Source organism: Actinia tenebrosa, unplaced genomic scaffold (assembly GCF_029948245.1).
Source record: "Actinia tenebrosa isolate PJP-AT-01 unplaced genomic scaffold, QUT_ActTen_1.0 PGA_scaffold12__29_contigs__length_12842862, whole genome shotgun sequence".
NCBI classification, from domain to species: Eukaryota; Metazoa; Cnidaria; class Anthozoa; order Actiniaria; family Actiniidae; genus Actinia; species Actinia tenebrosa.
This window is the reverse complement of record NW_028292572.1, coordinates 4,619,669-4,646,974: the sequence shown is the minus strand read 5'-3', so window position 1 is coordinate 4,646,974 and position 27,306 is coordinate 4,619,669. Positions and strand designations below refer to the sequence as shown.

General features: G+C 46.3%; 2 protein-coding genes across 2 annotated transcripts; both read right to left on the bottom strand.

Annotated features, from left to right (window-relative positions):
• Positions 1 to 1,519: 1,519 nt before the first annotated feature.
• Positions 1,520 to 2,797, bottom strand: LOC148912045 (uncharacterized protein F54H12.2-like). Its single transcript, XM_089027926.1, has one exon. The coding sequence runs from the start codon at positions 2,795 to 2,797 to the stop codon at positions 1,520 to 1,522; it is 1,278 nt and encodes a 425-aa protein (XP_088884052.1).
• An 8,533-nt stretch (positions 2,798 to 11,330) lies between these two features.
• On the bottom strand, positions 11,331 to 12,623 carry LOC116309039 (uncharacterized). Its single transcript, XM_031719569.2, has one exon. It carries the CDS (start codon positions 12,621 to 12,623, stop codon positions 11,331 to 11,333), a length of 1,293 nt encoding a protein of 430 aa, XP_031575429.2.
• Between the last annotated feature and the right edge of the window lie 14,683 nt (positions 12,624 to 27,306).

Below are 27,306 nucleotides of genomic sequence, written 5' to 3'. Positions count from 1 at the left end.
CAACCCCTTACATAACGAATATGTCGCTGGGGGGTCAAGGGGGTGGACGCCGACGTAGACGTAAAAGGAGAAGACACACACAAGAAGGAGGCATTGTAGCATCGTATCCGCACATGGGCAGGCGTCACTACCCTAACGATTTTCCAGAATGGCGTTAAGTTTCGCGTACGTCATCTTAATGCTGATAGCGGATTGGCGCTGGTATAAACACGTGAGAGGAGAAGGGCCTACAAATTTAGAATACGCAGTGGCAAGAGCACTTCTTTCGAAGCAAAAGGTGAACGACGAGCATCGACACGCTGCTGCAGGAGCTTGTGATTTGTGTGGTTAAAAGAACGACAAGAAAGGAACAAAAGATGGCGCGCGTAATTTTGGAACTGATGGGGTCGTTGAGACACATGCTAGATTGTGAAACGCTTAAACACAAAGAGGTGATTATGGACCTGGTGGCCTGTGTGGAACGAGAAAGTGTTACTAAGGAAGTCTCCAAGGAAAACGCATGCGTCATAAAAGATGTAAGAGAGAAGTTGGGGAGCTTGATTTCAGCCATGACAACCACCACACGTCAAGGACGTAGACCTGAAGACATTGTGGTAGAGGTCGTTGAGGAAAAACAAGGAGAAGCATGCGATGCAGCCATAAAAGTCTTGAAGCAAGTGGAAGGTGCTAGAAGTACCGAGGAAGTGAAGAAAGAAAAGAAGAGAAGGAATCGCAAGCGAAAGGCAGAGGTACCAGTGGACCGCCTTGCAGATACACCCCCACCACCCTCCAAGCAAGTATAATTACAAGTAGATGACGACATCCGTGATTTTGTGAAGTCAATAGGACAGACAGAAATAAGTAGTCAGATGATTGAAGCTGTAAACCAATAAGGACAACAATAAAGCATGTTTTAAAAGATTGTGTTTATCGTACTATTTCTTTACTACAACAATTGGACTGACAGGCTTGACCTATGCGTCCTACCTTGTCCTTAAACTTAAGACGCAAAGGTCTGGGTACCATAACCTTACATAGAAAGCGACAAACGGTCTTGTCGTTTTTTCGAGTGGGGCGATCGAGGAAAGGTTTTACAAATTCAGAAAAGGAGCCACCACGGGTTCGGATATACAAATAGGAAAGGCAATAGTGTCCACACACGAAGGTGTCAAACGATTGAAGGCGGGGCATTTTCACTACGTCCACCATGTCGATGATTTTCATCACGTGGGGTTCTGTGTAGCTTGCCAAGTTGTCAGATCCGTACGAGTCCATAATTTCTACACGCCCGTAATTGGCAAACAACGCGATCCAATGTTGCCCAGGTTTGGATATGGGATCGATGTTGAAAATCATCCCCCAGGGTTCTTCAGGTTTGCTGTCGGGGTGGGACTGGTACTTGGTGAGAAGTTTTAAGGCTTGATCCGAGGCTTGAGTCCCCACGTAAGTGTAAGTGGGGTGATTGTGATAATTGGGTGGGTACTGGGCGACCACGTCAATGGCGTGGGTAGTCAGTTCACTTTGACGATTCATTTTTTTCTTAGTAATTGTTTTTGAGAGCAACGTTTTTATTACCATCGATCCAAGCTTCTTGTTCAAAGTATCCAGCCAAGAGCATAGTAGTATTGTCCGCTGTAGCCTGGGTGAAGTCCACGTCAATGTTAATGTTGCCTGTTACTCTGGAGTAGTTATAGCCAAAATTTTGTTCGCCATCAGGGTTGAGATTAAACAGCAGCAAATAATTGCCATCTTTATAATCTTGTCGGTTAAGACCAATGTCGGCTGATTCTACGCCTTGTCCTGAAAACTGCATCCAGGTATTGTAACCTTCATCCTTTAGATCAGAGCGAAGATCAATTCTTTGGTAGGGGGTTTCTTGTCCATCCACGGTTACTTTGACAAAAGATTGGTGCATGTCTCGGAAGTTGAAGGGGTTGCGTGTGTAACTGCCATTGTAAGCGTCACCACGAAGAAAGCCTAGAGCCATGTAGCTAGGTCGATAACCATTAAATGGATTGCTCATGCGATGGTAATGACGTCCATCAGGGATGGTCTCAGTCACGACTCGCCAGGACATGTGAAGGTAAATGGCCACGTTTTGTTTGGTTAACAATTCCCCTTCCATTTGAATGTGTAGCTCAGAGTTGGCCACCACGTGACGAATCCATAGTCTGGGGGAATTGGGAACTATGGTAAAGGTGGGGGCCGTGGATCCAACGTTGTTTGCAGCTGCAGCCATCATGACCAAGTTGCTAGGGTTCCACATGGTTTCAAATGTTATTTCACAACCAGGGGGAAGGTAACGATAACTGCGAAACATGGGGATGCAGGGGGAAATGAAAAACTTGACGGTTTTACCATCGGCACACAACTTGTGACGAAACGCGGCTCCTTCGTTGGGGGTTTCCCGCGTTAGGGCGGTGTTAAGCCAGGTGTTTAAAGCGTCTTGAGTGTATGTATTAGCTGTACCAGAATTGACAGCATTTGTATAGGCTCTTGGGCGGGGGTTGGTGTCGTCGAATTTTCCAGGGGTATCGGTGGACCATCCTTCCATGGACATCCATCCTTCTTTATCTGCTTTGGAAAAGTTAAGCAAACGGTCCAGGTAGGCTTGGTAGTGGTACTTGTCGTCATTGGGTTGAATGCTGCCTTTGTCAATACTGACTTTGATTTGTTTGATGAGTGAGTGCCCAATGTTGTTAATGGGGAAGGCTCTACTGTTATTGTCCAACAGGGTACCATCGTTCTTCTTGAATTGCACATCGAATTCCAAAATGGTTTTTCTCATGTCCACCCACTCGCGCGTGCGCGACACCATAATGGTGAGGGGGTTAGTGCTAGTGGATTGCTGATAGTAGGTTTCCCATTTGGATTGCTCGATGGTCGAATCCTCAGGCACCTGAGAGAAAAGGTCCCTAATGGTACCTTTCTGTGCTTTAGGGATAGGGGGCTGCAAGGTCCGCCTTAGCGAGCTTTGATGGAGGTGCAGCAGCGCGTCCGCCTATCATGATGATGATGATGCGAGAAAATGACGACGGTTCGTGATGGCTCCTTTTATGTGTTTTTTAGTCGAAGTTCAACTCGTTGTGTATGTAAGCGAGTGCCTGTTTACCACGTGTTATGACTCCAATCTTGTCCTGCTTTTGTTCTGGGGTTAACTTAGTGTTAGCCTTGATGTTGTTTATGACTTTCTCCATGTCGTTATAACGTTCTATAGCTTGTCGTTGTTCAGGAGTAAGGGCTCCTTTTCCTTTTCCTTTTGCTTTTGCTTTGGTTGGGGTGGTTTTGGCTGGAGATGTGAAAGGTGCTGTAGGCAATCGTTTAGGAACGGGGATGCGTGAAATGTTGGGTGTGCCTGAAGGACCAGGTGCCGGAGCAGGAGCGGGGGTGGGTGCCGGAGCAGGAGCGGGTGCAGGGGCATCGTCTCGTGCACGTCGTTGTTCGTCGTAGGCTCGTGCGTAATTGTTTAGGTACCGTACTCGTTCACTAGACGACAAGGAAGGGTCGATGAGAACCTGTTTCATTAGCTGATCCGCGTGCTTGACGAATTCCAGGTTAGGATGTTGTTGAAGAGACAAATTAACAGCCAGAGTGTGAAGAAGGGCGTCGGTCTTGACGTTGCCATTAGCATCCACAGCCCCTACACCACCTCCTTCCTGTTGTTGGGGTTGTCGTAGTTTTTTAAGTTCTTCCGTTTGTTTTTCCAGTGTGTGGTTTAAACGATCCCACAAAATGCCTGGTACCAAGTAGCCTTTGTGAGTAGCGGCAGCATTGACGGGTGGAGGAGTCATAATTTTAACGTGTTGTTGGAGCTATGCGACGTGCTTTGGGGAATAAGGTAACAGGACGTCCTTTTATTACCACGCTGACGGTGTCTGACGTGGAAGGTAAGTGAGTGAGCTGTGTTGCCGTTTGTTTGCGTAGCGAGCGAACAGGTTGGGGTGGTTTGTTGACAGTGCTTGCAGGTTGAGAGTATTTGATGTGAAAAGGATGAATGATAGGTCCGTAATCAGGAATGTTAGGTCCAAGACGTCCACGTATACCGGCTCCCAATTGGCTGCTGTGCTTAACTCGTCGTCGTCGTCTACCTCCTTTTTGTTTAGGCATATTCTTTTAGGATGTTGTTAAGCTCCTCTTCCTCTCCTTTGTTGGGGGCAGGTGAAGGTTTGGACTTCAGTTTGTTGGCAACTTTTTCAACACCTGTACTTATAGCCGTAGAGGCTGCCTGCTTCCCCAAGTTTATGGCGGTTTTCTTTAAGTGTGGGGCGGCCGCTTTTGCCACAGCTTTAAGGGCGGCTCCAAACAATTCGGCTTTAGACCCCCCGCGTTGTAACACGGAGCGTCGTAAATGATTAACGCTGGCAGGCTTTCCTTTAGCAACCCCTTTGAACCACCGTTTGGTGGCGGTGGGTAAGCGAATGCCTTCTGAACTAATGTCCCCATTAGCAAATTTGCCTATGGTCTGCTGTAGTGCCTCCCAGTGATGATTCTTCCCTCCTTTTAATAAAGGAACCACCTGGCTGGGGTGACACTTAGCAAGGTTGCGTATAAATTTGCGCTGCTCTGTGATTGTCGACATAATGCCCATATGACGGACCGAGACAGGGAGCGTGATTTATACCGTTTGCTGGGGCACGAGGAACGCAGTCCTTTGTTTCAAGCCCCTGGCATTCGCGAGCCTACCCTCGTTCAATCCATAGCCGATCGAGCCATTAGCCGATCGCTTAGGGAAATGGAGACACCTCCCTTTGCAGGAGGGTTATCGCCACTAGCTGAAAGTACCCCCATTCGTATTAGCAACGGGGACGACGATGAAATGTTACAGCTGTTGGGTATACCCTATGTCTTACCTGATGCTATCACACAAGCACTGCAAGAGTCTAACCTGGAGTTGACGACACCCTCACCACCTGCTGCAGCAACACCACCACCACCTGCACCGCCACAACCATCACCACCTCTGTCGTCCGCACAAGCTACCGGTACGACCATACAGGACATTGAACAGTGGAGCCCTAGCTTAGGCGTGGAACTTCAATTTTTGTCTGGCACGACCTTAGGTCAAATGTCACAACGAGAACTAAAAGAGTACTTAGACGTGTTGGCAGGTCTGCGAAACAAAAACCGAGGTGATGCACCATTAGTGAGTGATATCAATGAAGTTATACGTGAAGTGCAAAAGCGTATGGTTTGGAAACCCTACAAGAAGATAAATGACTTAACTGAACCTCAACTTATTCAGTACTTGGGTGAACTTCAATCCATTGACCGACAGTATTACTTAGAAGCCTCACGCACACGCATTGCTGTAGCTATTGAAAAAGCAAAAGAACGTCTTGACCTCTTGCAACAACAAAGGCACCCCGGCACTTCTAAAAAAGGAAAATCACCACGTTACGATGATTTATCACCATCTCCGACGCCTTCAGGTGGTGATGGAAATGGTAGCGGGAATGGTTCCTATAGTGGTGATGCAGGTGGTGATGATAGTGGTAATTTTGGACCTCCTCGCCACACAAATGCTGACCAAGATACGACAGCGCGCGCTATACGGACGCGAATGGGTCCTGGGGATCACCAAACCATTGCCAACACAACCACCGTCACCACGGTCCGACGAGGAAAAAGACCCGTAGTTCAAAGGGAACACAATAGCGTAACGTACCCCCCTAATGGCGATGATAATGATGGGGATGATGACGAGGGTCCTGCAACCATGAAGGATGGAATACTTATTCGCAAACGCAAACGCAAGTCTCGCAAATCGGCAGGCAAGGCAAGGCGCAAAAAAGTATCGCATCAGAGTGGTGGAAATAAATTGCAAAGTGTGGAGGATTACATTCAGTTGCTGCGTCAATCATGAACCAAGCGCAAGTGCAAGAAGTACGACCCCATTGGGAGCACCCCTCCAACATTTGGGTTGCAGGACCTTCCAAGTCAGGAAAAACAGTGTTCGTGCGCAAGCTAATTCGACAATGTCATTGGAAATTTTCCCCCGCCATTAAAAAAGTGGTATTTTTGTATGGTATTTGGCACGACGAGTACGAGGACATGAAAAAAGAATTTAAAAAGAAAGTAACATGGGTGCAAGGATTACCCGACGATCCCTACTCGCTATTTGAAGAAACCCCTGGATTGCTTATTGTAGATGACCTTATGGGGGAGATAGAAAGCAAGCACAAGCAAGTGGCCAAGTGGTTTACCAAGGGAACACACCATATGGATGTTAGCTTGGCCGTTTTAGTTCAAAACCTGTTCCCTCCCCAAATGCGTACGGCGTCGCTGAATTCACATTTAATCATCTTGTTCCCCAACCCTCGAGATCGTGCACAGCTACAGCGCTTGGCATCCCAGGCGTTTCCAGGAAAAGGAGAATGGTTTCGCACAGCCTTAAACTACGCTCAAAAACGTCCTTACCGTCCGCTGATTATAGACTTTCATCAAAAGACACCCAATCATCTTCGTATGTCTGTGGATCCGTTCCCGGTAGACTTGAAAGAATCCAAAGAACCTTTTCCTCAGTATATTCTTGCTTAAGAAGCTCGCGTGGTATCAATTTGAAGTAGACCTCCGTGATAAACAAGGATATCTGCGACAAACTGTTACCACAAGGCTTTTCGTCATGTGTGTGAAATAAAAAGGAACACGTCATAAATGTTTACGTAGTCTTTTATTTAAAAAATCAATGTGCCAACTCAATTGACCTAGCCTATTCACTTGCTCATCTATAGTCTTTTGAATATCTACCCACACCCTATAAGCTTCTTCAAAGTCCCCTGTAAAACATCTAAAGCATTGTTCATCTCCTTCCATAATGTAGCCATACAGGTTTGTGTTTCCGTCAAAGTGACATCGTCGCATGCTGCCGTGGAGGGTCATATAGGTACGTCCTACTTTGCGATCCTTCTTATTTGCTTCATAAGCGCTATGAACGTGGGCGTGCCAACGATGAAACCCCAAAATGCATATCCATTCCGCAGCCCTTTCCATATACTCTTTGGCCGCTAAGCATTGTGGATCCAGAGCCGTACAGGGGGTAAACAATCCTTTGCAGGTACAATCTTCAAAACGTGACATATCAATCAAATAGCAAATCCAATGTGTTTTTGCTCTTGGCCTTGGCTTCCGACTTGAAAGTCTTTGCAGAAGATGCAGCCCTGCTTGCTTCACTCTCTGCTTTACGCTTTAAAGCTATTTTGGCCTTGGTCCCTTCGTCGGATAAAGCTTGCTTAATGTCTTTACCATCCAATGCGTCCGTGGCCACGTTAGACAATGCTGTGGCCCCGTAGTCCACTGCTTCGTCTTTTAACTTTTGTAACTTGGGGGTTATGAAATGCAACATGGCTCCTCCCATCTTTCTAAAACCACCACCCCCTTGCTTGGGTGAGTAAATAGGAATGCTACCACCACCACTTTGACTAGGAACGTAAATGGGGATGTTACTCATGATTTTTGAAACTTTAAGGTGACTGTGGTTGCTCCTGCGTCTTTCACAAAAGGAATTTCTTCACCACGTTCGTTCTCTACCACGAACTGAATGGTCTGATAGTTTAACAGGGACAGAGGGTGGTATTTAATGTGTTTGGGCTCATACACGTATTCCTTGGATTCGTTGGTTTCTCCTTGTGCAACAGCAGGCAATGGAATCACCTCCATTAAAGCTATGTTCCGATCTCCCACGTGTTGGGGGGCTATCAAACTGCAGGTGATGTAGGCATTTTCAGAAAGAGGGTTAGTTGTGGTTTGATTAATGACCACATGTCCCCATTTGTTCAGTACCACGTCAGGTGTAGATGTTATAGTAAGATAATGCCACGCCGTAGGGTCATCCGCTGTGCTGCTGGAATTGTTTGCGGATATGCTTGCAAAACGAGAGGAGTCTGCTTTGGTGGTCAAGGTCCACAGTTGTTTGTCCATTCCCATGACATCCAAAAGCCCTTCAGGAACGGTTAGGGTTACAGAGTAGTTGGCTGTGCTTGCTTCTTGCAATGCGTACCCCAGTTTTAAGTTGTGGGCATCGTCAAACTCGCAGGTCAAAAAATAAATGAAAGGGGTAGGATCCGAATTATTGAATAAAGATCTTTGTGAGGCATAAACACCAGGCCATATTATCTGGTAGTCACATATGTAGTCACCCATACGACTAATCGTGCCTTCGGGTATGTTATACTTGCCGGTGCTTGTATTGTATCGGTTTAATGCTTTCGTTTTATCATTTTCAAACCAAATAAATGATTTGCCTTTGCCTTTAAATTTGGCATAGTGACCTGTAAGATCGTTCCACCTTACGCTTAATCCCCAGTCGTTCATTTGTTTCTCGAACACAACGGGGGACATTGGCTTGTCTTCGAATCGCTCATCCAAACGTTGCGTGGTCCCCCTAGCATCCCAATATTGCACACGTCGTTCATCATCCGTCGTTCCTCCAACACCACCATTACCATATTTGGTCCTTATGGTTTGGTGAGTAAACCAGGAATTTATGACGCGTTGAGCCCCCTCATTAAATTGCTTGCATAACTCCTCCACAGACTTTGCTTGACGAATAGTAAAAGAGTGCTTGGCTGTAGAATGAAGGGGAATGTTAATGCTCAACCCCACTTCCCAGGTGTCCAATTGCAAGCGTTTTTGAGCCGGTGGAAGTGTAATCTTGGATATTCCTGTAGTCCACGACCCTTCCCATCGTTGCAGACTGGGCAAGTAGGCTGTAAAATTACTAGGTTGATTGCCGCCAAAATAATTTAGCGACTGGTTGGACAAAAACGTTTGCTCCATGCTGCTAGCATCAAAGTTATCTTCTTCAGGTGTAAACTGCAAGCACAACAAAGTGTTGTGATCCGACGACGCTATCCACACTGGCGACTTGCCTTTGTCGTCAGCTATAATAAAGTTAAGATCATCGTAATGATTTCGATCCATTCGACGCACAAATGGGTTTACAGGCTCGTAATGTCGAATGCTTTGATTGCTGGGAGAGGTAATGCGCTCTAGTAACGGAAAAAAGTCATGCCCCACTATTTCATACTTCATCATGTCCGTATACAACAACAAGTCTCCGGGTGTTTGCGTACGATCCACTTGAGGGGTGATGGCTGTTAAGACCCGTACTGACCACGCTCCTGTCATCACCCATGGGGTGGGCAATTGCACCGTAAATAGTTCAGGCTTATTGTTCGTGGTGCGTGCATAAGCTGCATCTCGTTTGCTGCTACACCAAAACACGAAAGGGCTGCGTTCCATTACGATAAGTCTTCCACCTGGTCCTCGTTGATCCACGTCGAGTACTTGTCTGGCCACCCCTGATATTTCACGAATATTTGTTTCTTCTGGGTATCCGGATTCACACGACGCTTTTCAATTTTCTCTATGGGGAATTTGGCATTACTCTGTTCTTCGTCACTTATCTTTGGCATTTCGTTCTCGTAAAAGGTTCCCTCCAACACATCCTCCCCATCAAAATCCTCCAACCGATAATACGGGGGTGGTCCTGCATCTCGAGCTCGCACTTTGAACCACTCTTCTGTCCACTGAGGAAGGTACCCTTTCTTGAACAACGTGGCTTGCTTGCTTAAACGCACCACGTCCCCAATGTTAAACGCAAAGTGTTTTTCGGAAGGACCCGCCTTAGCCACCTGGCGCTCGTCCGACCATTCCTTGTACAGCTTGTCCCACACCTCCCGTTCCACTTGTCTCGTTACGGAGGCTGGGGATCGACCAATGCTAGAGTGATAAGCATGATTGTACGCTTCCACCAAGGGGTCGATTTCATTTACCCATCGGTACGAACGCTTTTCGTAAAACCGCTTCCACAACCGCTTCTTGATCGTTTGCTGCACCCGCTCTACAACAGCTGCTTTGGTAATAGATTTACCCGAGCGTAACGTTGCTGGAATAGGCAGGTGAGCCAACAAGTCCTTCACATCCTTATTGTAAAATTCTGTTCCTTGATCCACATATACCGTCAAGGGTAAAGTATGCACCTTGTCAGGGTCCTCCACCACTTTGTTAAAAATACGTCGTAACCCCTCTGCCGTCTCCTCCCCCGTCTTACGCTTTAAGGGGGTTACCCACACGTAACGAGATAAAACATCGATGGCAAACAAGATCCACGCGTTTCCATCGTTTTCTTTTTTATGCCATTGCATGTCGGACAAATCGACCTGCCATTGTTCGTCCATGGAGTGAACCACGAAAGGGCGTCGGGGGTAATGGCGTCGGGCGGGCACATGCATCTGATGCGTGGTTTGCGTTTCCAACCATGCTTGTTTTTCACGTTTAGTCTTAGTTGCTTTTTCCTGATTATTAACAAACGCCTGGGTTCCAGCATACGCTTGAGAATGGTCCTTCCCTGCTTCGTAATATTCTTGTTTCTACTTACGTGCTAAAACTTCGGTTTTTGGCTGCTTCCCTTTGCGCTTTCCTTTTTTCCGACCACCTCCTGATTGATCGTTGAACGGGGGCAAGTACCAAAGATCCTCCACAGCAGGCCGAGAGACAGCATCGCGTTTGCGCTTGGTGCCCCACATTTACACGGTTGCGGCTAAAACCTCCCTCTTTACCATCTGCACCTTTAAAGCACACTGTCAAAAATGTCCAGAAGCCTCCCATGTTATAAATGTTTTTTCTAATCTACAGACTTTTTTAATTCTTTATATACTCTTTTGATATCCATACGGCAACGTGGAAATGCCATCCTCTTGCAACGCCCGCTTGGTATACACGAAACGCACGTCCTTGTCCATGCTTACCGTTTTCAATTGCTTAGCAAATCCATCTCGTATGATGCGCTTAGCATAGGACACCGTCAGCTTAGCATGCTTGTCGACCAGCAACCGCTTCATGCTTTCCATGTGAACTTTCTTGCTCGTACGGTAATCCAAACTAATACCCTTGCACTTCACCACACGTTTGCCTTTCTTGGTTTCGTACGCATACGTCTTGGGACCCAAAGATACAAAGTCTACCAGCCAGTCTTGGCTAGGGTCTTTGCATTCGTCTTCCCACTCCCCCAAATTACACCCCAACTCGATTTCCTTCTCGTCTCCCGTGGTAGTATAAATGATGGAATCGGTGTCGTGGTACAACACACGCTTTCCTAACTTGCTTAGTGAGTCGTACAGCTTCAGTCGAGCATATGCGGTCACGAACGCCCCCACCACCACATTACCATCTTTGTGTACAGGGGTACTTTCTCGGTGTGTTGTGTAACTTACTTGCACCATGTGATCGGACAGCAACGCTACGGTATTTACGTCGGTCGTGTCGTCATTCAACAACTCGAAATAACGCGAGGGGTCTTTGACGTACTCCACCTTGGTACGAAAGGGGTTTTGCGCAAACTTTCCCCACAACTAGTTTAGATTCAATTTGGCAATGCTCCTCAACCCCGGATTAAACACCATCTTGTCTTCTTCCAAGTCCATGTTCTGTTCCCGTTTTACGTTTCTCACAAAAGCCGCTTTGGTTTCGCTTGGGGTGCAGTGTTGTGGCCATCCTGACGCTTGCAACTTTAGCTTCAGATTCTCACGAATGTACGTCTTGAACAATTGACCACTTACGCGCTCGTAATCCCACACCTCGTAAACAGCGTGTAGCTTGTACCCCTCTTCTAAAGCTCGTTCCATTTCCGCCGTAGTCCATGTCCCATACAGTCGTCGCTCCTCTGGCGAGTGCTCGCAGGGTTCCCCATTTTCCTGTTGCGCACACGTTAGACAAAGCGGAAACATCAGCTTATGATTGATGATTACCGACAGCACTGGAAAATACAAAGTCTTGGGGGGGTCTACTTCACATCGAATCAATCCATACCAATGATACAGTAGTTTGTGCCTGCACCTATCCAAGGGTGGAATGTCTTTTCCATACAGTACCACAGGGTGACCCACGGGGTAAAAATTGTCGTACATCACGTAAGGGTACAGCGAGCACACGTCAATGTATCGTATCTTGTCCACCGAATCCGACACCAACGTTAGTGCCAAATCCGCGTCTTCTTCTTCCTCTTCCTGCGCCTCTTCTCTTTCTCTTTCTTCACCCCCTCTCTTTGCACGTGCTGCCAGCGTTATAGCGTTGGTCCGCCCCCCAAACATGGCCTCCCTCGGACGTATGGGGTCCAGATCCTTAATCCACTTCGGAGGGTCCTGATGCTGCTCTCTCTGCACGTCCCACACGTGACCCCACATCTGCACCACCTTATACCCTGCTCCGTGTAACTCTCGCGTGCGTCGCAGTGTCTTTTCATACACGTCTGACATACTTATTCCTAGGTGAGCATGGGGTGCACCTCTCGATGGAAAGCATGTGGGACACCCGTGCCAGTAACATCCTTGAAACTGATACACTACACGTCGGTTTTCATCATAGCCATCCACCTTTGCCCCCAGAATCGTGGCCTCACCTTGTGCACTTCCTGCCCATTCCAATCCTTCGATGCTTAGTGAGTACAACCATTCCTTAGCTTGAACAGAGCATACGTCCCTAGAACGATAGCCTAAAGGTGGTACTACCCCCATCGTCTCGGGTTCCAAGAAGTTCGATTTAAACACCCTTAAGCAAGTCGACGCAATGGTAACGCACTCGGAAAAAGGGCACACACCAAACAATTCCACGTACAGTTGACGAAATGCCAAACACCCATCAGCCATCACGATCACATCCTGGATGCAGTACTTTTGCAATTCTTCTGCCAAGTTAAACACCTTGCCTTGTTGTTGCCCCCACCACGTTCGCTAAGCCTGTTGCTCTTCTTCGCGCATGTCGTCAATACCATAGTACTCCAACGGTGGATACTCCCCCACGTAACCCACATTGGCTTTGGTATTGAAAAAGTGTGGAAAATATCCCTTGTCCCCGCTCTTCGTACCAAACGTGGCAGGGAATGCACTAAGACGCATGGGATAAAGCACACCGAATCTTTAAAGTCGATACCTTCAATCACCATCGACATTACCTTAGCTCCACGGTACAAGCACTCTGGTACTATGCACTTCTTCACACACCACTCCAAGATGGGGTACGCATCATACCCCTTTAGATTATGTGCCAAAAACGTGTATCGTCGGTGAACTCCCAGTCGGTCTCCTAGCAACCACGTCATGAACTCCTCCACGTTTTCAAACGTCCACAGCCTTTGTCTTCCACACAACCCAACACACCCCCTCGTCACATAATCAGACACATGATCAACACACACGTGACACACCATTAACACCACCACCTTGTTTACTATATGATGATCTTTCAAGCACTGCGTTTCAAAATCAAAAAACGCCAAATGCATAGCACGATCCTTCTTCTTGTTGGGTTTCTTTACCTCGTCCACCCCTTGAATGTAGCATAGATGTTCTCCACGCACCACGTTTTTGGCCTTGCACACATTGCAATCGTATCGAAAGCACTCGTGATCATCCACCATTCGTGTTACCTTCTTACGTCGCATTGTTTTCTTGTCACGCTCCCATGTCACCCTCAAGCGATCTACCGTTACATCGCAGATACAGCACTTGTACTTTCGCTCACACGTCGAATACGTCATACTGTCCACCATACGTCGTAGGCGGTGTGAACGTTCACACAAGTCATTCCAAAACGTTCGATTGCACGTGTTACACTTTACCTCGCTCCACGCTCTTGCCACGTAATGATCATTGTTTTCTTCGCCACACTTTACACATGGCCTGCTACACTTGTGCTTTTTCAAATCCCGGTGTCCCTTTTTGCACTTGTTGCAAAAATACGTCGACCCCAGCCATGCAGGCATAGAACGAATCCACGAAAAGTGATCATCCATCAAATTCAAATAAATGTGCTTCGTGCTCTTTTCCTCTACGCCGCTCTTGCCAAAGTTTGCTATCATGCAACGATTGCGCTCATCGTACACGCACAGTTCAAAGTCATGCTCCTCATCGCCATACCCCTCGTTAATAGCCTCGCTCCAAACCTTCACGTCAGAAATGCCGCATGCTTCATTCCACAAATGTTGCATCCCCATTTCTTCATACCAATCCATCAAACACTTGTCTTGCGACAATTCCAACCCCATTTCCTTTAGGGCTGTCAACAACGATTGCCCCAAGCAATTTTCTCCCTCGTCGTTTTCGACCACGCTCCTTTTTCGTTTCTTTTGATTTTCCGAAAACAAAAAGTGAGGAATGCTCTTGTTCTTAGCCATAACGTTCACCTCAGCGCACAAGTGACGGTTTTCCGATCCTCTATACGTTCGCCCACATTTTTGACACATCCGCTGACGTCGCGTTCGCCAATCCCCATACAAATTATCAGGATCGATAACGTCCAGCATTTCACATCGCGCTTCATCGTACCACAACACTTTACACACCCCTTCCCTTTCATACGTGCTTTTCCAAATCCCTTCGTGAAACATACCCGGAGCCTCTTGAGAAAGCACCATCACGTCCTTATCCGGATGCATGACACACCAGGCTTTCAGCACATCCTGCCAGCACATGGGGGTTTCCTCAAACTCTGCCTGCATTTCCTCCATGGTTGCAAATGCTCCTCTCCTCCTCCTTCTCTCGTAACTCCACACTATTCTTAACGTGTCTCTCACAGGGTCTGGGGGTTCACCTTCTTCCACCACCGATAGCACAGCTCTTCTCTCAATAGCATCCTTTAATCGATCAGGTGTCATAATAGTGGTCGTTGCTGTCCGACCCCGTGCACTCACATCTTTTACCAACGTCACCATCACGTTTAATGAACACCCCAACGTCCATGCTTTCTTCGATTGTTGAATCCCCTCAATGGCACTCACTAACATTCGACTTTGAAATTCAGGAAAGTGATATCGACGCACAGGAATAACTACTGGATAATCCAAATCTCCTCCTTCGATGTTCATCCCTATCTGATCTCGGGGTTCCACCCCCTCGGTCGATTGAATGTAAGTTATGACTTCGTCAAACACGCGTTGAATCCAGCGCACACCCCATGCGTCATCACGATCTCCCTCAGCTTCCGCCTCTTGCGCCAGCTCCGTATCGGATTTCGTAACCAGGCGATATTCCACACTCGTAGTTCGAAACTCATCGCTACTCCTATGCACCGATCGTTCCACGTTTTTTATCAACGTTCGACTTCGCGTTCCTGGAGGCATATCTTAGTTCCCGACTTGTGGGACTCCAAAACAAAAACCCCCGTTTGCTTACGTTGTTGTTCGAAGTGATTCAAAAGTACATGTAGTAACTTAACTTCGTCCTCGTATTCCTTCACACGCTCCACCGCCAATGCCAGCAAGTCACGACTTGGTAATGTATCACGTGATAAACACAGACACAATCGATCAGTCACATTCTACAAAGAAACAGTTTTAATAACTCAACAAAAGTTTACATAGCGTAATTGATAATTCAGCAAAAGCTGATGATCATTATCGTCTAATAAATGTATATAGCCCTTCTTATGTCCAGTGTTCAAAAATTCTTTCACGTTATAAAAACATCTCTTCACTTGAATTCGTCTTGCATACGACAACTGTTCCAAACTCTCCCCAGGTTCCATTGCTTCATACGCATCCATAATAGCCTTTCTCATTCGTGAATTCATCCTTACTCCTTGCTCTTCTTCTTTCTCTCGATCCCTTAAGCACGCAACACCGCAGCGATGTCTTGACATAAACTCTGCTTTCCTTTTCATTCTCTCTTCTAGCGATTCGTTCATGCTTACCATGTGTTCTTCCTCCTTTCCTCCTTTTCAGCTATGCGTCTCCCTGTAAACTTCGTGTAAAGACTGTCTCGATCCCTCATCCCTCACCCCTGTATATACCTAGCATCGCAAACCCCTATAGGGGGGTGGGGGGACCCCCCATACCCCATCGGTACCAATAGCATAAATACCAACCCTCGACCCTACTTTTCTTTACCCTGCAAAACCCACTAAAGCTTACTACTGTGTGTGCTACAAAGTAAAAAAACCGCCATGGCCTCCAACGACGTCTTAGTTCCTAAACGCAAAACCCACGTCGACGATGACAACACCGATGACGAGCAAAGTGAAGAAGCCAAAAAAGTCAAGTCCAATGAGGAGGAGTTGGTATGTTTTATTTGCTATAATACTCGTAAGCGCATACAAACCCCAAGCCTTACCCCGTGCTGTAAACAACCCGTTCATGGAGTTTGCATACTCGTTTACCTCGACCAATCTTATGAGAATCGAAGCGATGACGAGGCTGAGGATGACGACGATGACTTTGAAAACATTAGAAAAGCCTCCAAAGTTTCATGCCCCATGTGCAGAGCCATGTTAATCGTTGCACCTTATTTCGTTCATATCGAGCGTACCCAGGCTTATCCTCGTGATCCCAACTCGTTGGTTCAGCATCACAAAATCTACGAAGCTGAATACAAAGATTATTTTAATCTCACCCACAGACTCTTAATCCAGAAATACACGGAACTCATGCAATCTCTCTCTGATTTTTAGACTCAATGCGAAACTATCGCCACGTTAGCCAACCACACATATTACGGTCATCTCTATAGCCTTACTCAACTAACCCAATTCTTTGACAACCAAGCAAGCATGGTTATTAATTTCGGCAAAAAATGGGGACTGCACACTATTCAACACGATGAGATAGTACGTGCACGAAACGATACGATTGGTTGCATTTCCACCATTCGTCGAGCCGCCCCTTACACTCTTCCTCCTCGCATTGCGGATTGTTAAATCTATTCGTCGTCTTACTGGGCATGTGGCCAAGGAAATTGTGGGGCAATACCTTATTTCATTAATCCAACAAGACAAAGTGCTCAATTACATGCTTCAACACCAGCTTTGGCTTTGGCCACGTGTTAAATGGTGCTATCATACCCAAGCTGAATCCGTATTGCATCGATACTACTCAAACCTAATAACGTCCCGTGATTTTGCCAAAACCCGTTTAACCACCTTCCTGGAGGAACCCAAGGGTCTTCACAAGCTGGTCATACCTCACTACGCTAAGTGTGACGACATTGACAAGTTAAAAACATTGCTAACCCTAACTGCACACCCCTTAAAACCCCACGAAAGAAAAGACTTTAGTCAATTTGAATTTCATTATGTTGAATAAAAGATTATTCTCTTTTCTCGTAGACATGTCCTATATGTTTGGGTGTCGTTTCGGAGGGGGTGGTTTCTTCATGCTGTAAACACAATTTTCATCCTGATTGCCTGCGTGCCTGGATAAACGCTCCACGCTCCAGAAACCGCTGCCCTATGTGTCGTCATCCACAACCTACCACAACACCCCCCTTATTTCCCAATCGCGAAGTCACATGTCATGAAACTTTGGAGGCTAGCCATTCGTCTTCGGTATCTCGTGAAGCTACGCGATTCTCTTCGGATAATTATTCGGAGTCGTCCGAATCATCCAACGACAGCACCGACCCTTACGAATGGTCGATTCACTTGCCTAACCGTATTTCTCTAACCTCGCTAATTCCACACACCGTAGACGCTCCAGATCATGCAAACACCACCCACCAACGTTACTCTTTCGGTCCTATCCCCATTACCCACTCCTTAACTACCATTACCAATCTTTTTAACCACGGTCATAGGGGGACTACATTCGTCGTCGTCGAAACGCAAAACCGTTTGCAACTGGATAACATATTATGCGCCTTTTGCTTAGAGCATTACACCCTCCCCCCTATTTCTGGTGAAAGATTTCGCTATACCCCAGAGTTTTATTACAGTATGGTTTACCCTTTCCCCATCAAACCCAATATGATTGTTAACGTATGCACAGGTCCCCCTCAACACTCCAATTTGTGTGTATTTCGTGCCCCCGGTCAACCCAACTTTAATGTTTTCGTTTACCCTGTTAGTTCTAATTCTGTTCTCTGGAGAATGGATGATGTGCCGCATCAATTTGTGGATAATATTAAACAAACCTTCCCCCAACATCCCTTTCGGGTCAATTGCTTTCCTTCTAGACATCCACGTCGTTAATTCTCTTTTTAGACATGCACGTGTCGCACACGCTATTATTGTTCTTGTGGCGAGGCTCAAGACCCTGACTGCCTCGATTGTACCAACGAAGAAATTGCACCTTTTCCACCCGTACCCAAACCATGTCCTCTCCACCCCACCCTCCTTGCCTTCATTAACGCCGCCAAACACCTTAGAGAAGCCCGTGCCGATTTGCACCACGTCCTCAATGAACTTCAAAAAACTCTTGACCAATCAGCCGACGCTAAAGTTAAGAACCAAATCGAAAATACCAAGTATCAAGGTTTTCACAAATCCACCTATGAAGCCTTCATTCGATTTACCAATAGCGAACTTCAAACCTTGTACGACCATTTCTGCAATCTTAGCCTGCCTTATGAAAATCATGTGTACCTTACCCTGAACGAACATCACGCTAACGAACGTTCTTCCACCCCAGTGTAACAAGAGATGCCTTTTCCCCTGCAACAGTGGTCATACCTTCGAAGTCGCGTTTACCTTAAAGCATTCCGCCACCACTTGCCCCTCCTGCTCTTTTCACGTTGATAACGATACCAACAAGTGTCTAAAATGTAACGCTAACTATAAGTGTCCTTTATGTAAACGCAATTATTTAGTATGCCAATGTAAAATAAAACCATAAAAGACACTCTTTCTTTTTTCTCTTGTAGACTTGCTTGCATTGTACACAGGAAGTCGTACCAATACCACCTCGCAGGGCTTGCCAACTTGTCTCCAGTCTTCGGCATCATTATCACCCCTTGCACGAACAATCCCTACAATACAACACCACCCATTGTTGTAACCGTCCCATACACACCAACTGTCTCCTCAAGTTGTATTTCCATGGGGGGCTCGTTACCAGCTGTCCCTACTGTAAAAACATAACCCCCTACCCTACTCGTCCCTCAGCTTTACTCTATGTCTACACCCACCGATATCTTCAGATCCTCTATACGAATCATTATAGACAGTACAACCTAGACCAACAACTCATGATGACGTCCATGATGCTCCTCACCAACCCCTATGGTTCCCCTTTTTGTCATTTCAATTATAATTCTAAGAACCTATATCGACCACGCGCCCCTTGTTGTTTTTGTAACAAACCCATCAAGCATTTTCCCTTACCCGACCGATGTCAAGAACTATCAGCCATGTATTGCGAATTCAAATGTTTCGACCCTAGCGGTGACCACTTTAAATGCGTTCACGGAGACGACCACCCCTTTTGGTGTCACGTTCGATGCCTAACGCTTTACCTATGCGCTAACAAAAACATCTACCCCATCCCATGCCCTATTCACCTAACCCCTGAAGAACAAAGTCAAACTCACAAACACCGCCTAAGAGTTAGCAACGTGCTCACCCTATTCGACGATTACATGACGCAAACAAACGATACAGAGTTCGTCAACTGGATAACCACCCTCATTAACCATCACATCATTGACATCCTCATGCCTGATCTAATTCTAATGCATAAATCATTACACTACATCAGAAGCAAGTATCAACACAGTGGTTTTCATGACACTAACTATCGCATGAGACCTCTAAATACATCCATCCCTATCATGTTCGAACCCTTTTGTGACAAGTGCAACTGTGAAATGGCTCCTTGGTGGTCTTCCTGTCGCTCCTGCTCTTCTTCCACCTCGCGCCTGCGCAGTGGACGCCACGTTACCAGTAAATACCTTTCTTTTACGTTTCTTTGCATGTAATACCCATGTGGTCTAATGGTATGATACAGGCCCGAGCGGGCGTGAGATGGAGGTTCGAATCCTCCCGAAGGTACTAATTTTTTTCTTCTTTTTTCTAGAAAAAAATTAAAGCCAAACTAGATGAAGAATGTTTCCTCAAAGCTTTGGACAATGGTGAGCTCAGCACCTTCAAAGGCGAAGATGGAAAAACTTACACCGATGTAGTAGTACCCCGCGAACCCTCTGTCCTTGACCCCAAGACCCCCATGTTCAGAAGCCTTAAAACTGGCAAGCAATACACGGATAATGCCACAGGGAGGAAAGCCGCCGCACAGGACCTAAAGCGCGGCATTGGCAAAACTCGCAAGACCGTCCACGGCTTTTTGTGTCGTTATGATTATTACCCCCAGTGGGGCTCGTACACCTTCGCTATGGTAGACGACGACAAATTCCCCGTCGATGGTTACCGAGCCACAATCACATCCTCTTGCATGGATAATGGGTACGCTGAATGGAAGCAACAAGTGGCTATCAAAACTCTCCACAAACTAGAAAATGACCAATGGGAAAAGGAAAAAAAGGAACAAACCGAAATGAGGAAGAGAAGTCGTGATGAAGCTCTCAAAAAGTGGATCGTCTACAAAGGCTTTCAATGCGAGTGTATGTGCCGTAGGTGTGAGTGTCAATGTCATGGCTTTGAAAAAGAAACCTCCGAATACAATGATGCCGACATTATCTTCTCTAATCATTCTGCTGCTTGCAAAAAACAATAATGTAACCTAGCATTTTTTGTCAAATAAAAAATACTTTTACCAAAAAGGTAGGTAGATCGTACTATCGACTACATCGTAATGTTTCTCTTGTTCTTGTAAGTTGTTGTAATGTTTGTTTCTTTGGTAGATCTTTGTTTTTTCTTCTCGATCTTCTTCAAAACTTCAGGAATTCCATTGATGATACTCTCTAGACTTAGTGGTGTTGTTTCCTTCTGTGTCCATTCCTTCTTGAATACTTTTCTTCTTGTTCTTCTTACTTTTTTGATGTTCCACTTCTTGAATTCTTCCTCTTGTACGATCTACCTACAGATAAAACAAGGTGAGCGCAAAGAAAACCTCCGAATACAACGATGCCGATCTTCTCATTTTTTTGGTGAAAATAAAATACTTCATGTAAACCTAACACTGTCTGGTTCCTTTGTCTGGCTACTCTCCCCACTTCCTGTCTGATGACGTCACTTCCTTCCTTTATCTTATTTTTTGTGACAAAAACGTAACCCTCATACGCAAATGTGACAAATCCCCTACCCCATACACTACTCACACTCATGGTGCTAATGGGCTTATGATTCCAAACAGCATCCGTCGGAGGATCTCTTGTCGGGGCGGCATTTATCCGAAGGTAGGCAACGTCGTTGGGAAGAACCTGAAGCTTCGCATATTGACAATTGGCTATCATATGAAAAGTTACTGGCGTTAAGTCTTCTCCGCTTTTTGGAGGGGGCTCCGACGAGAAATGAACTGGGTTCCTATTGTTATCTTTTTTTCTGTAGGGTAGGTAATGGGTGGTCATCCTCATCAACGATCCTAAACCCGACATTACACGAATACCCCGTCGAAATGCTAATGGTACACATGACCAACCCCAGGCCCCTAACCTTTACCCACAGCCCGGTGTCATGCCAATGCTGTTCTAAGTAGTCCTTCTCCTCCAGGTAATGGAGAAACCAATCTTCCTTCGCGTGTGGGTTCATATATTTCAGCAAATAAATTTGCTTCTAAAAACTAAGCACCGTAAGAGTGCTGATGGTTGCGTGGTTATAGATAGTATCCCTTTGATTTTCTATGCTATTTACCGTAAACTTTCCCGTATCGTCTACTCTTATCTGCAGCTTTACTTTCTCATGGCACTCGGCAACTAGGTGAAAAGTCCAAACGGAAAGATTCTCGCCGCTATTCGTTGGCGGCTCTACTGAGAAATGCGTAGGCTCTCTGTTGTTTGTCTTCGCGCGCATGGGCTGCAATACTCCATTGTCGTCGCAGAAACGAAATCCTACGTTTGCATTACTAACAGCTCCTAAAGAAAGACTGCATATTATCAGCTTCTTTCCTGAGTAGTTCAAATCCACGGACATCCCGGTGACGTCCGCCCAAGATGCCTGGGTGTATTTTTTCTCGCCTGTGTAAGTCGTATAGACACAATCTACTCCAGCTACGTAGGGGTTGTTCATCGCCATATATAATAGCTCAGACCAATGCTTGCAGCTGCTAGGCCGGCTTTTAATAAGTTATGGTCATATTCCTCGGGTATCGTAGGCATAACATGGGCCTTCTTTGATGGTTTCTTAACTACGGGTAGCTTCGTTTCGTGTGACTTTTTTGGCTCCTCTACGAAGTGAGGAATGCCCTTGGTAGTATCAGAGTTCACGTCATTCACCCCAAACTTCATATCCTTAGTAGCTCGCTGCAGCTTGTTGTTATAACCCACGACGGAATTGGCGTCGATAACCAAATTACTTGGCATTACCCAACAACCAGGACTCAAGGCATAATCTAGCCGCACTTTAGATTGCTGCATCGCAAGTTGATACCTTTGAACTGACTTAGAGATCTCATTCTCGATAACAGCGCTTTCGAAGAGGACATGGAATACTTGTTGTGTTTCCTGCGACGCACCACTGGCATCTACGATGGGGCTGCGAGTGCTAAACTGTGCTCCTAGAATGCAGTAAACGAAGGCTTCAATGCTGCGGTTAATCCTTGCTAGGTTTTTCAGTCCAATGCCCTTTGCGGCAAAGAAAGGCGCCCAAGGATACTTCTCTTTGCTTTGAATAAAGTAGATTAGATTACCCTTTGTTCCGCTGCCTCCTAAGTCTGAGAATTCGTAAGAGCTAGGATATCCCATGCCCGGCGTTTCTATGGTGGCACCAACATACGAAGCATAGGTGTAAGTTTCTCCTAAACCATGGGCGGCACCCTCTTTGTTGCGACAATCAGGGTTGGTAAGCTTAAACTCATTCCTTAATCGCTCGCATGCGACTTTGTCATATTTGTTATCCTTTGGGTTAAAGACAGTGTCACCAGGAAGCGGCGCTCCTAACTCAAACAATATCCTACGAATAGTAAAAGCAACGTGCAATCTTAGGAAAGGAATATGGAACATGTCCGCGGCTATGCCACATCCTTTGGTAGCAGCCCAGACAGCAAAGCTTAACTGCTGCGGCCAATACCGCATGTTGGGACCTGATAACCATTCTCTGGATTCTTTCCCTGAGTTATGTTTCATGGCAGTTTCTCTGAAGATGTCTCTGACTTTTTTCTTGAAGGTGGTAGGACCCACGGGGATTTCTAAGGAGGTAACCATTTTAGCAAAGTCATCCGCTCCGCCTTTAATGTCGTAAAATGGGTAATTCTGTGTTGCCGGTAATAGATTCTCTGGAAAATTAGGTTGCCTTTCTACCGTCTTAGGATGCTTGGCGGTCGCCTTGGCAGTCGCCTTGGCAGTCGCCTTTGCAGTCGGCTTTGGCTCCAAGTCCGCATTGCTGTACATTCTTTCGGCCGTTAAAGTAAATCCCATCGGGTCTGCGCTCAAACTTACTAGCGTCTGCATGCGGAAACATCTTCCTGAAGGCCCTCCAGTTAGCATAATCCCGGTTGTCGTGATGTGGCTGCTCCTCAATGTCATTCTCAAAAGCGTCGTACATTAGTATATATAATGGATGTTATACCATCAGCACCTCCACTTTATCCTGAACTTCCTAAGGAACCTAACGAATTAAACGCTGAAAACTTTCGTCTTAATAAGTCAAACTTAATCCTGGCTTACTTGGAAGGGCATACAAAACACTATGAAAAAGTTAGGAAGAAATACGTCAGAGCACGGAGTACGCTACATTAGATTTCGATAACTTCAGGATCCATATCCGTTGTGTTAACGGGCTCCGGCGTTGCTACTTCGCTTACTGGGCCGGGAATAATCGTTGGAGTTCCTTTGGCCGGCGTTGGGGCAGCCTGTGGTATTATCTCGGCTGTTGCTACGGGTATTATGAAACAGTTGTCAAGCAAAATATCCAAGCATGACACGACAATAGCTCTGTCAAGGGCTAAAGTAAATACAATTACCGACCTTGTCTCAAAGGCTTTGCGTGACAGAAAGATAGACGACGTAGAATTCTCGCTTATCTTAGCCGAAGAGGAAAAGTACGAGAATTTAAAGTCGGACATAAGGAATAAAAAAACAGTCGTAAAAGATCTTTCCGAGGAATCTCGCAAAAAGATCTACCAGGAGGCAAAAGAAGAGCTTCAAAGAAAGCTTGCTCAGTAAACATCTGCTTCGAAAAAAGCGAAACAGTTTTCTATTTACATATCGAACGTCAGTCTAGAAAATATGCAAATTAGAGTGTAAGACATAAATATAATAATTTTCACATACATTAAGCGTCCAGATGTGTCTGGCGTTCGCTTGTGATTGTGGACTTTGGAGCTGGGGAGGCCTAAAGTCCCGAGTTCAAGCCTCGCTGTAGACGCATTTGGACCGGTTGCTGTGAGTGAAAAAAAAAAGCCTCCCCCACTCACAGAAACCGTGGGGGGAGGGGTGGAAAAGATAGAAAGTGCGATTCAACCCCGCGATGGGGGGTTTCGCGAGGAAAAGTTGGAAAAGTCAGGGGGTGTCTCGGGACGCTGTCCGGAGTTCACCCTCTGGTGGGTCGTAAGAAAGATATATGTGTATGTACCAGAGGGCCTCTGGCGCGGGATGAAATAAGCCCCGTAAGCCCAAAATGCAAAAACCCCACTGGGGATAGCTTGGCGTAAGACATAAATATAATAATTTTCACATACATAAGCGTCCAGATGTGTCTGGCGTTCGCTTGTGATCGTGGACTTTGGAGCTGGGGAGGCCTAAAGTCCCGAGTTCAAGCCTCGCTGTAGACGCATTTGGACCGGTTGTTGTGAGTGAAAAAAAAAGCCTCCCCCACTCACAGCAACCGTGGGGGGAGGGGGGGGGGGAGGGGTGGAAAAGATAGAAAGTGCGATTCAACCCCGCGATGGGGGGTTTCGCGAGGAAAAGTTGGAAAAGTCAGGGGGTGTCTCGGGACGCTGTCCGGAGTTCACCCTCTGGTGGGTCGTAAGAAAGATATATGTGTATGTACCAGAGGGCCTCTGGCGCGGGATGAAATAAGCCCCGTAAGCCCAAAATGCAAAAAACCCCACTGGGGATAGCTTGGCGTCCTGCGCGATGCATTCCCCGGTGGGGTTTCTGGCAAAATAAACGCCAGTTTTGCATTTTTATTTTCTCGGAATCCATCCTAATAGGGGGTGGTTGGGGTCTATTTTGTAAAATATTTCGTAAATTACGTCAGGGTAATAAGGAATATCCTTATCCAGCCGACAAAACATCCACTCGGCTCTGCTCATATCAGAAACCTCGGGAATAGACTTACCGGTAATTTCAGACAAAAGATAGGGAATAGCTTTGTAATATTTCCCTAGTTTAATTTTTTCAGCGTTTTCCGTAGACTTTGTGGGGTTGGCTCTTCTAAGTGGTCTATGATTTTCTTCTTTACTTCGTTGTCTAAATATACCGGTCGATAACCTTGGATATGACTCATCCAGTCTCTAAAGTATTTTATTCTCTTATAAGGTGTTTTCTTACGACCTCCATTGGCGTAATACTGCTCTCTGGTAGCATTTGGTACAGGCATTACGAATATTCTTACCACACTCGTAACACTGTGCTGACGTGTCGTCTTCTATTTGCATTTTTTTACCACAACAAATATAATTATTTGGCTTAGTGGGTACAAACTTGGGTTTCAAGGACTTTACACAGAAATCATAAGCAAACTCTTTACATTCTTCGCACTCCATATATAGACTAACATATTTAACTACATAAACACGGGATGCGGGTAATCGCGGTACGAATCGAGGAATTCACTTTAGACGGGTAATCCTCCCGTGGTCGTTGCGCTGGAACCCCCATCCCCTATACTACTAGGTTTCTCCTGGCTTTGCGCTGCTGGGGGTAAAGGTGACCCGGTGAAAGGTTCGTTGTGCCTTTAAGCCGCCAACCTGCTTAGGTAATACGTTGGGGTTTAACTTTGAGCTTATCATATATAATGGATGTAGACGAAACTACTGACTTTGACCCCACAACCGAAGAAGGTCAAGTCGACGTAAACGACGAAGAATGCGAGTCTTTACTTCCTAATGACAACGTAGACGGACAAAGTCACTTTGAGAAATTAAGGAGCAAGTATGGCGGCAGGGTCCGCGAGGCCTGGCGTTCCTTAGAGGACAAGTGGCAATCGAGGAATCCAGGGAGGCCTATTCCGGAGTACTTGGAATTGCAAAACTTGGAACCCACGGACCTAAGGACTGAAATGCTAAGGGAGCTTTTAGACGATGTAAGGGAGAAATTTCCGAATGTGGACTTGGCTCGCCTTAATTTCCAAACCGGGGATAAGGGGCAAATTCCAATCCAGTACCAAGGCAGGGATAAGTGGTATGATCTCTACCAAAGGAGAGACTCCGACAGGCTCACCAGTAATCTCCCAAACGAAATCAAAGACGCATTAGGAAGGCCTAACTTGATGGAAATACTAAAAGAAAACAATGAAGACAACAGCGAAGCCTTTGAAAAGTTCAAGACCCTAATGCAGCGGCAACAAAAAGGTATCGAGGAGATAAGGGAAGTCGAAGGACTAAAGGAGACAATGGAGGAAAGGGAAGCAGAGTACGTTAAACAAAATCGACTACTGCTTGATACCCAAAAGAGAGAACTTGACGACAAAAATCAGCAAATGATAGAAATGAGAGAACGAACAGTCAAAGCCCTACGCGAAAGAGACCAGGCTCAAAAGGCCTTCGAGCTCGCCCTGCAAGACCTGGATATCAGCAAGGAAGAAGCAAAAAACCTACGAACCACAATAGCCGGCTCTTTGGAGGAACGGCGGCAGTTGGTCGCTGAAATCAACACCAAAGAAGAGCAAATCCGGCAAAGAGATCAGGCTATCGAAGACCTGGAGGGGCAAATAGAGCGGCAACGGGAAATAATTAATGACCAGACTCGTCCCGAAGAGGAAAGGGAGGCAGCCCAAAGGGAATCAGAAACCCTTCAGGTACGCCTTGCGGAATTACGGGCGCAAAAGGAAAACCTGGAGCGGGAGTTGGGGCTTACCACCAAGGAAAAGGTAAAAAGAGCCCTTTTGAAGTATGGTCTTCCGCTGGCATTCACGGTTGCTATTACAAGCGTAGTAGGAGCAATCCTTAACGCGCTTAAGGCTACGGGCGCAGGCGTAAAGAAACTGGGTTCTGGTTTGACGGACTTAGGGAAAAAGATGGCAGCCGGCTTGCCTGGGCTGCTTGGTAGTGTCCTTAGCCTGACACTTAGGGCCGGCGGAGAACTGTTGGAGTTTGTGGGGAATAACATTTGGATCTTGGTAGTAGCTATTGGGGTGGTCCTCCTGAAGAAGGTGAAGGGTTCGCCTTATCCTTCTCGTCGGGCGGTGCCCTGCTTTGAGGATAATGAAAGACAGTATTAGCGCCGCCCTGGTAATTCGGAACCAGCGGAAACACGCTCATGGTAGAAATGGGCTTATGACTCCAGGCTGCATTAGCGGACCTGCGACCTATGCGATTTATCCCAAACTTGCCGTCATCAGAAGTGACTTGCA

What these genes read in the sequence shown, in the direction of transcription:
- LOC116309039 (XM_031719569.2), bottom strand. Translation starts at nt 12,623, where the DNA reads ATGGCTGATGGGTGTTTGGCATTTCGTCAACTGTACGTGGAATTGTTT.
- LOC148912045 (XM_089027926.1), bottom strand. Translation starts at nt 2,797, where the DNA reads ATGGTGTCGCGCACGCGCGAGTGGGTGGACATGAGAAAAACCATTTTG.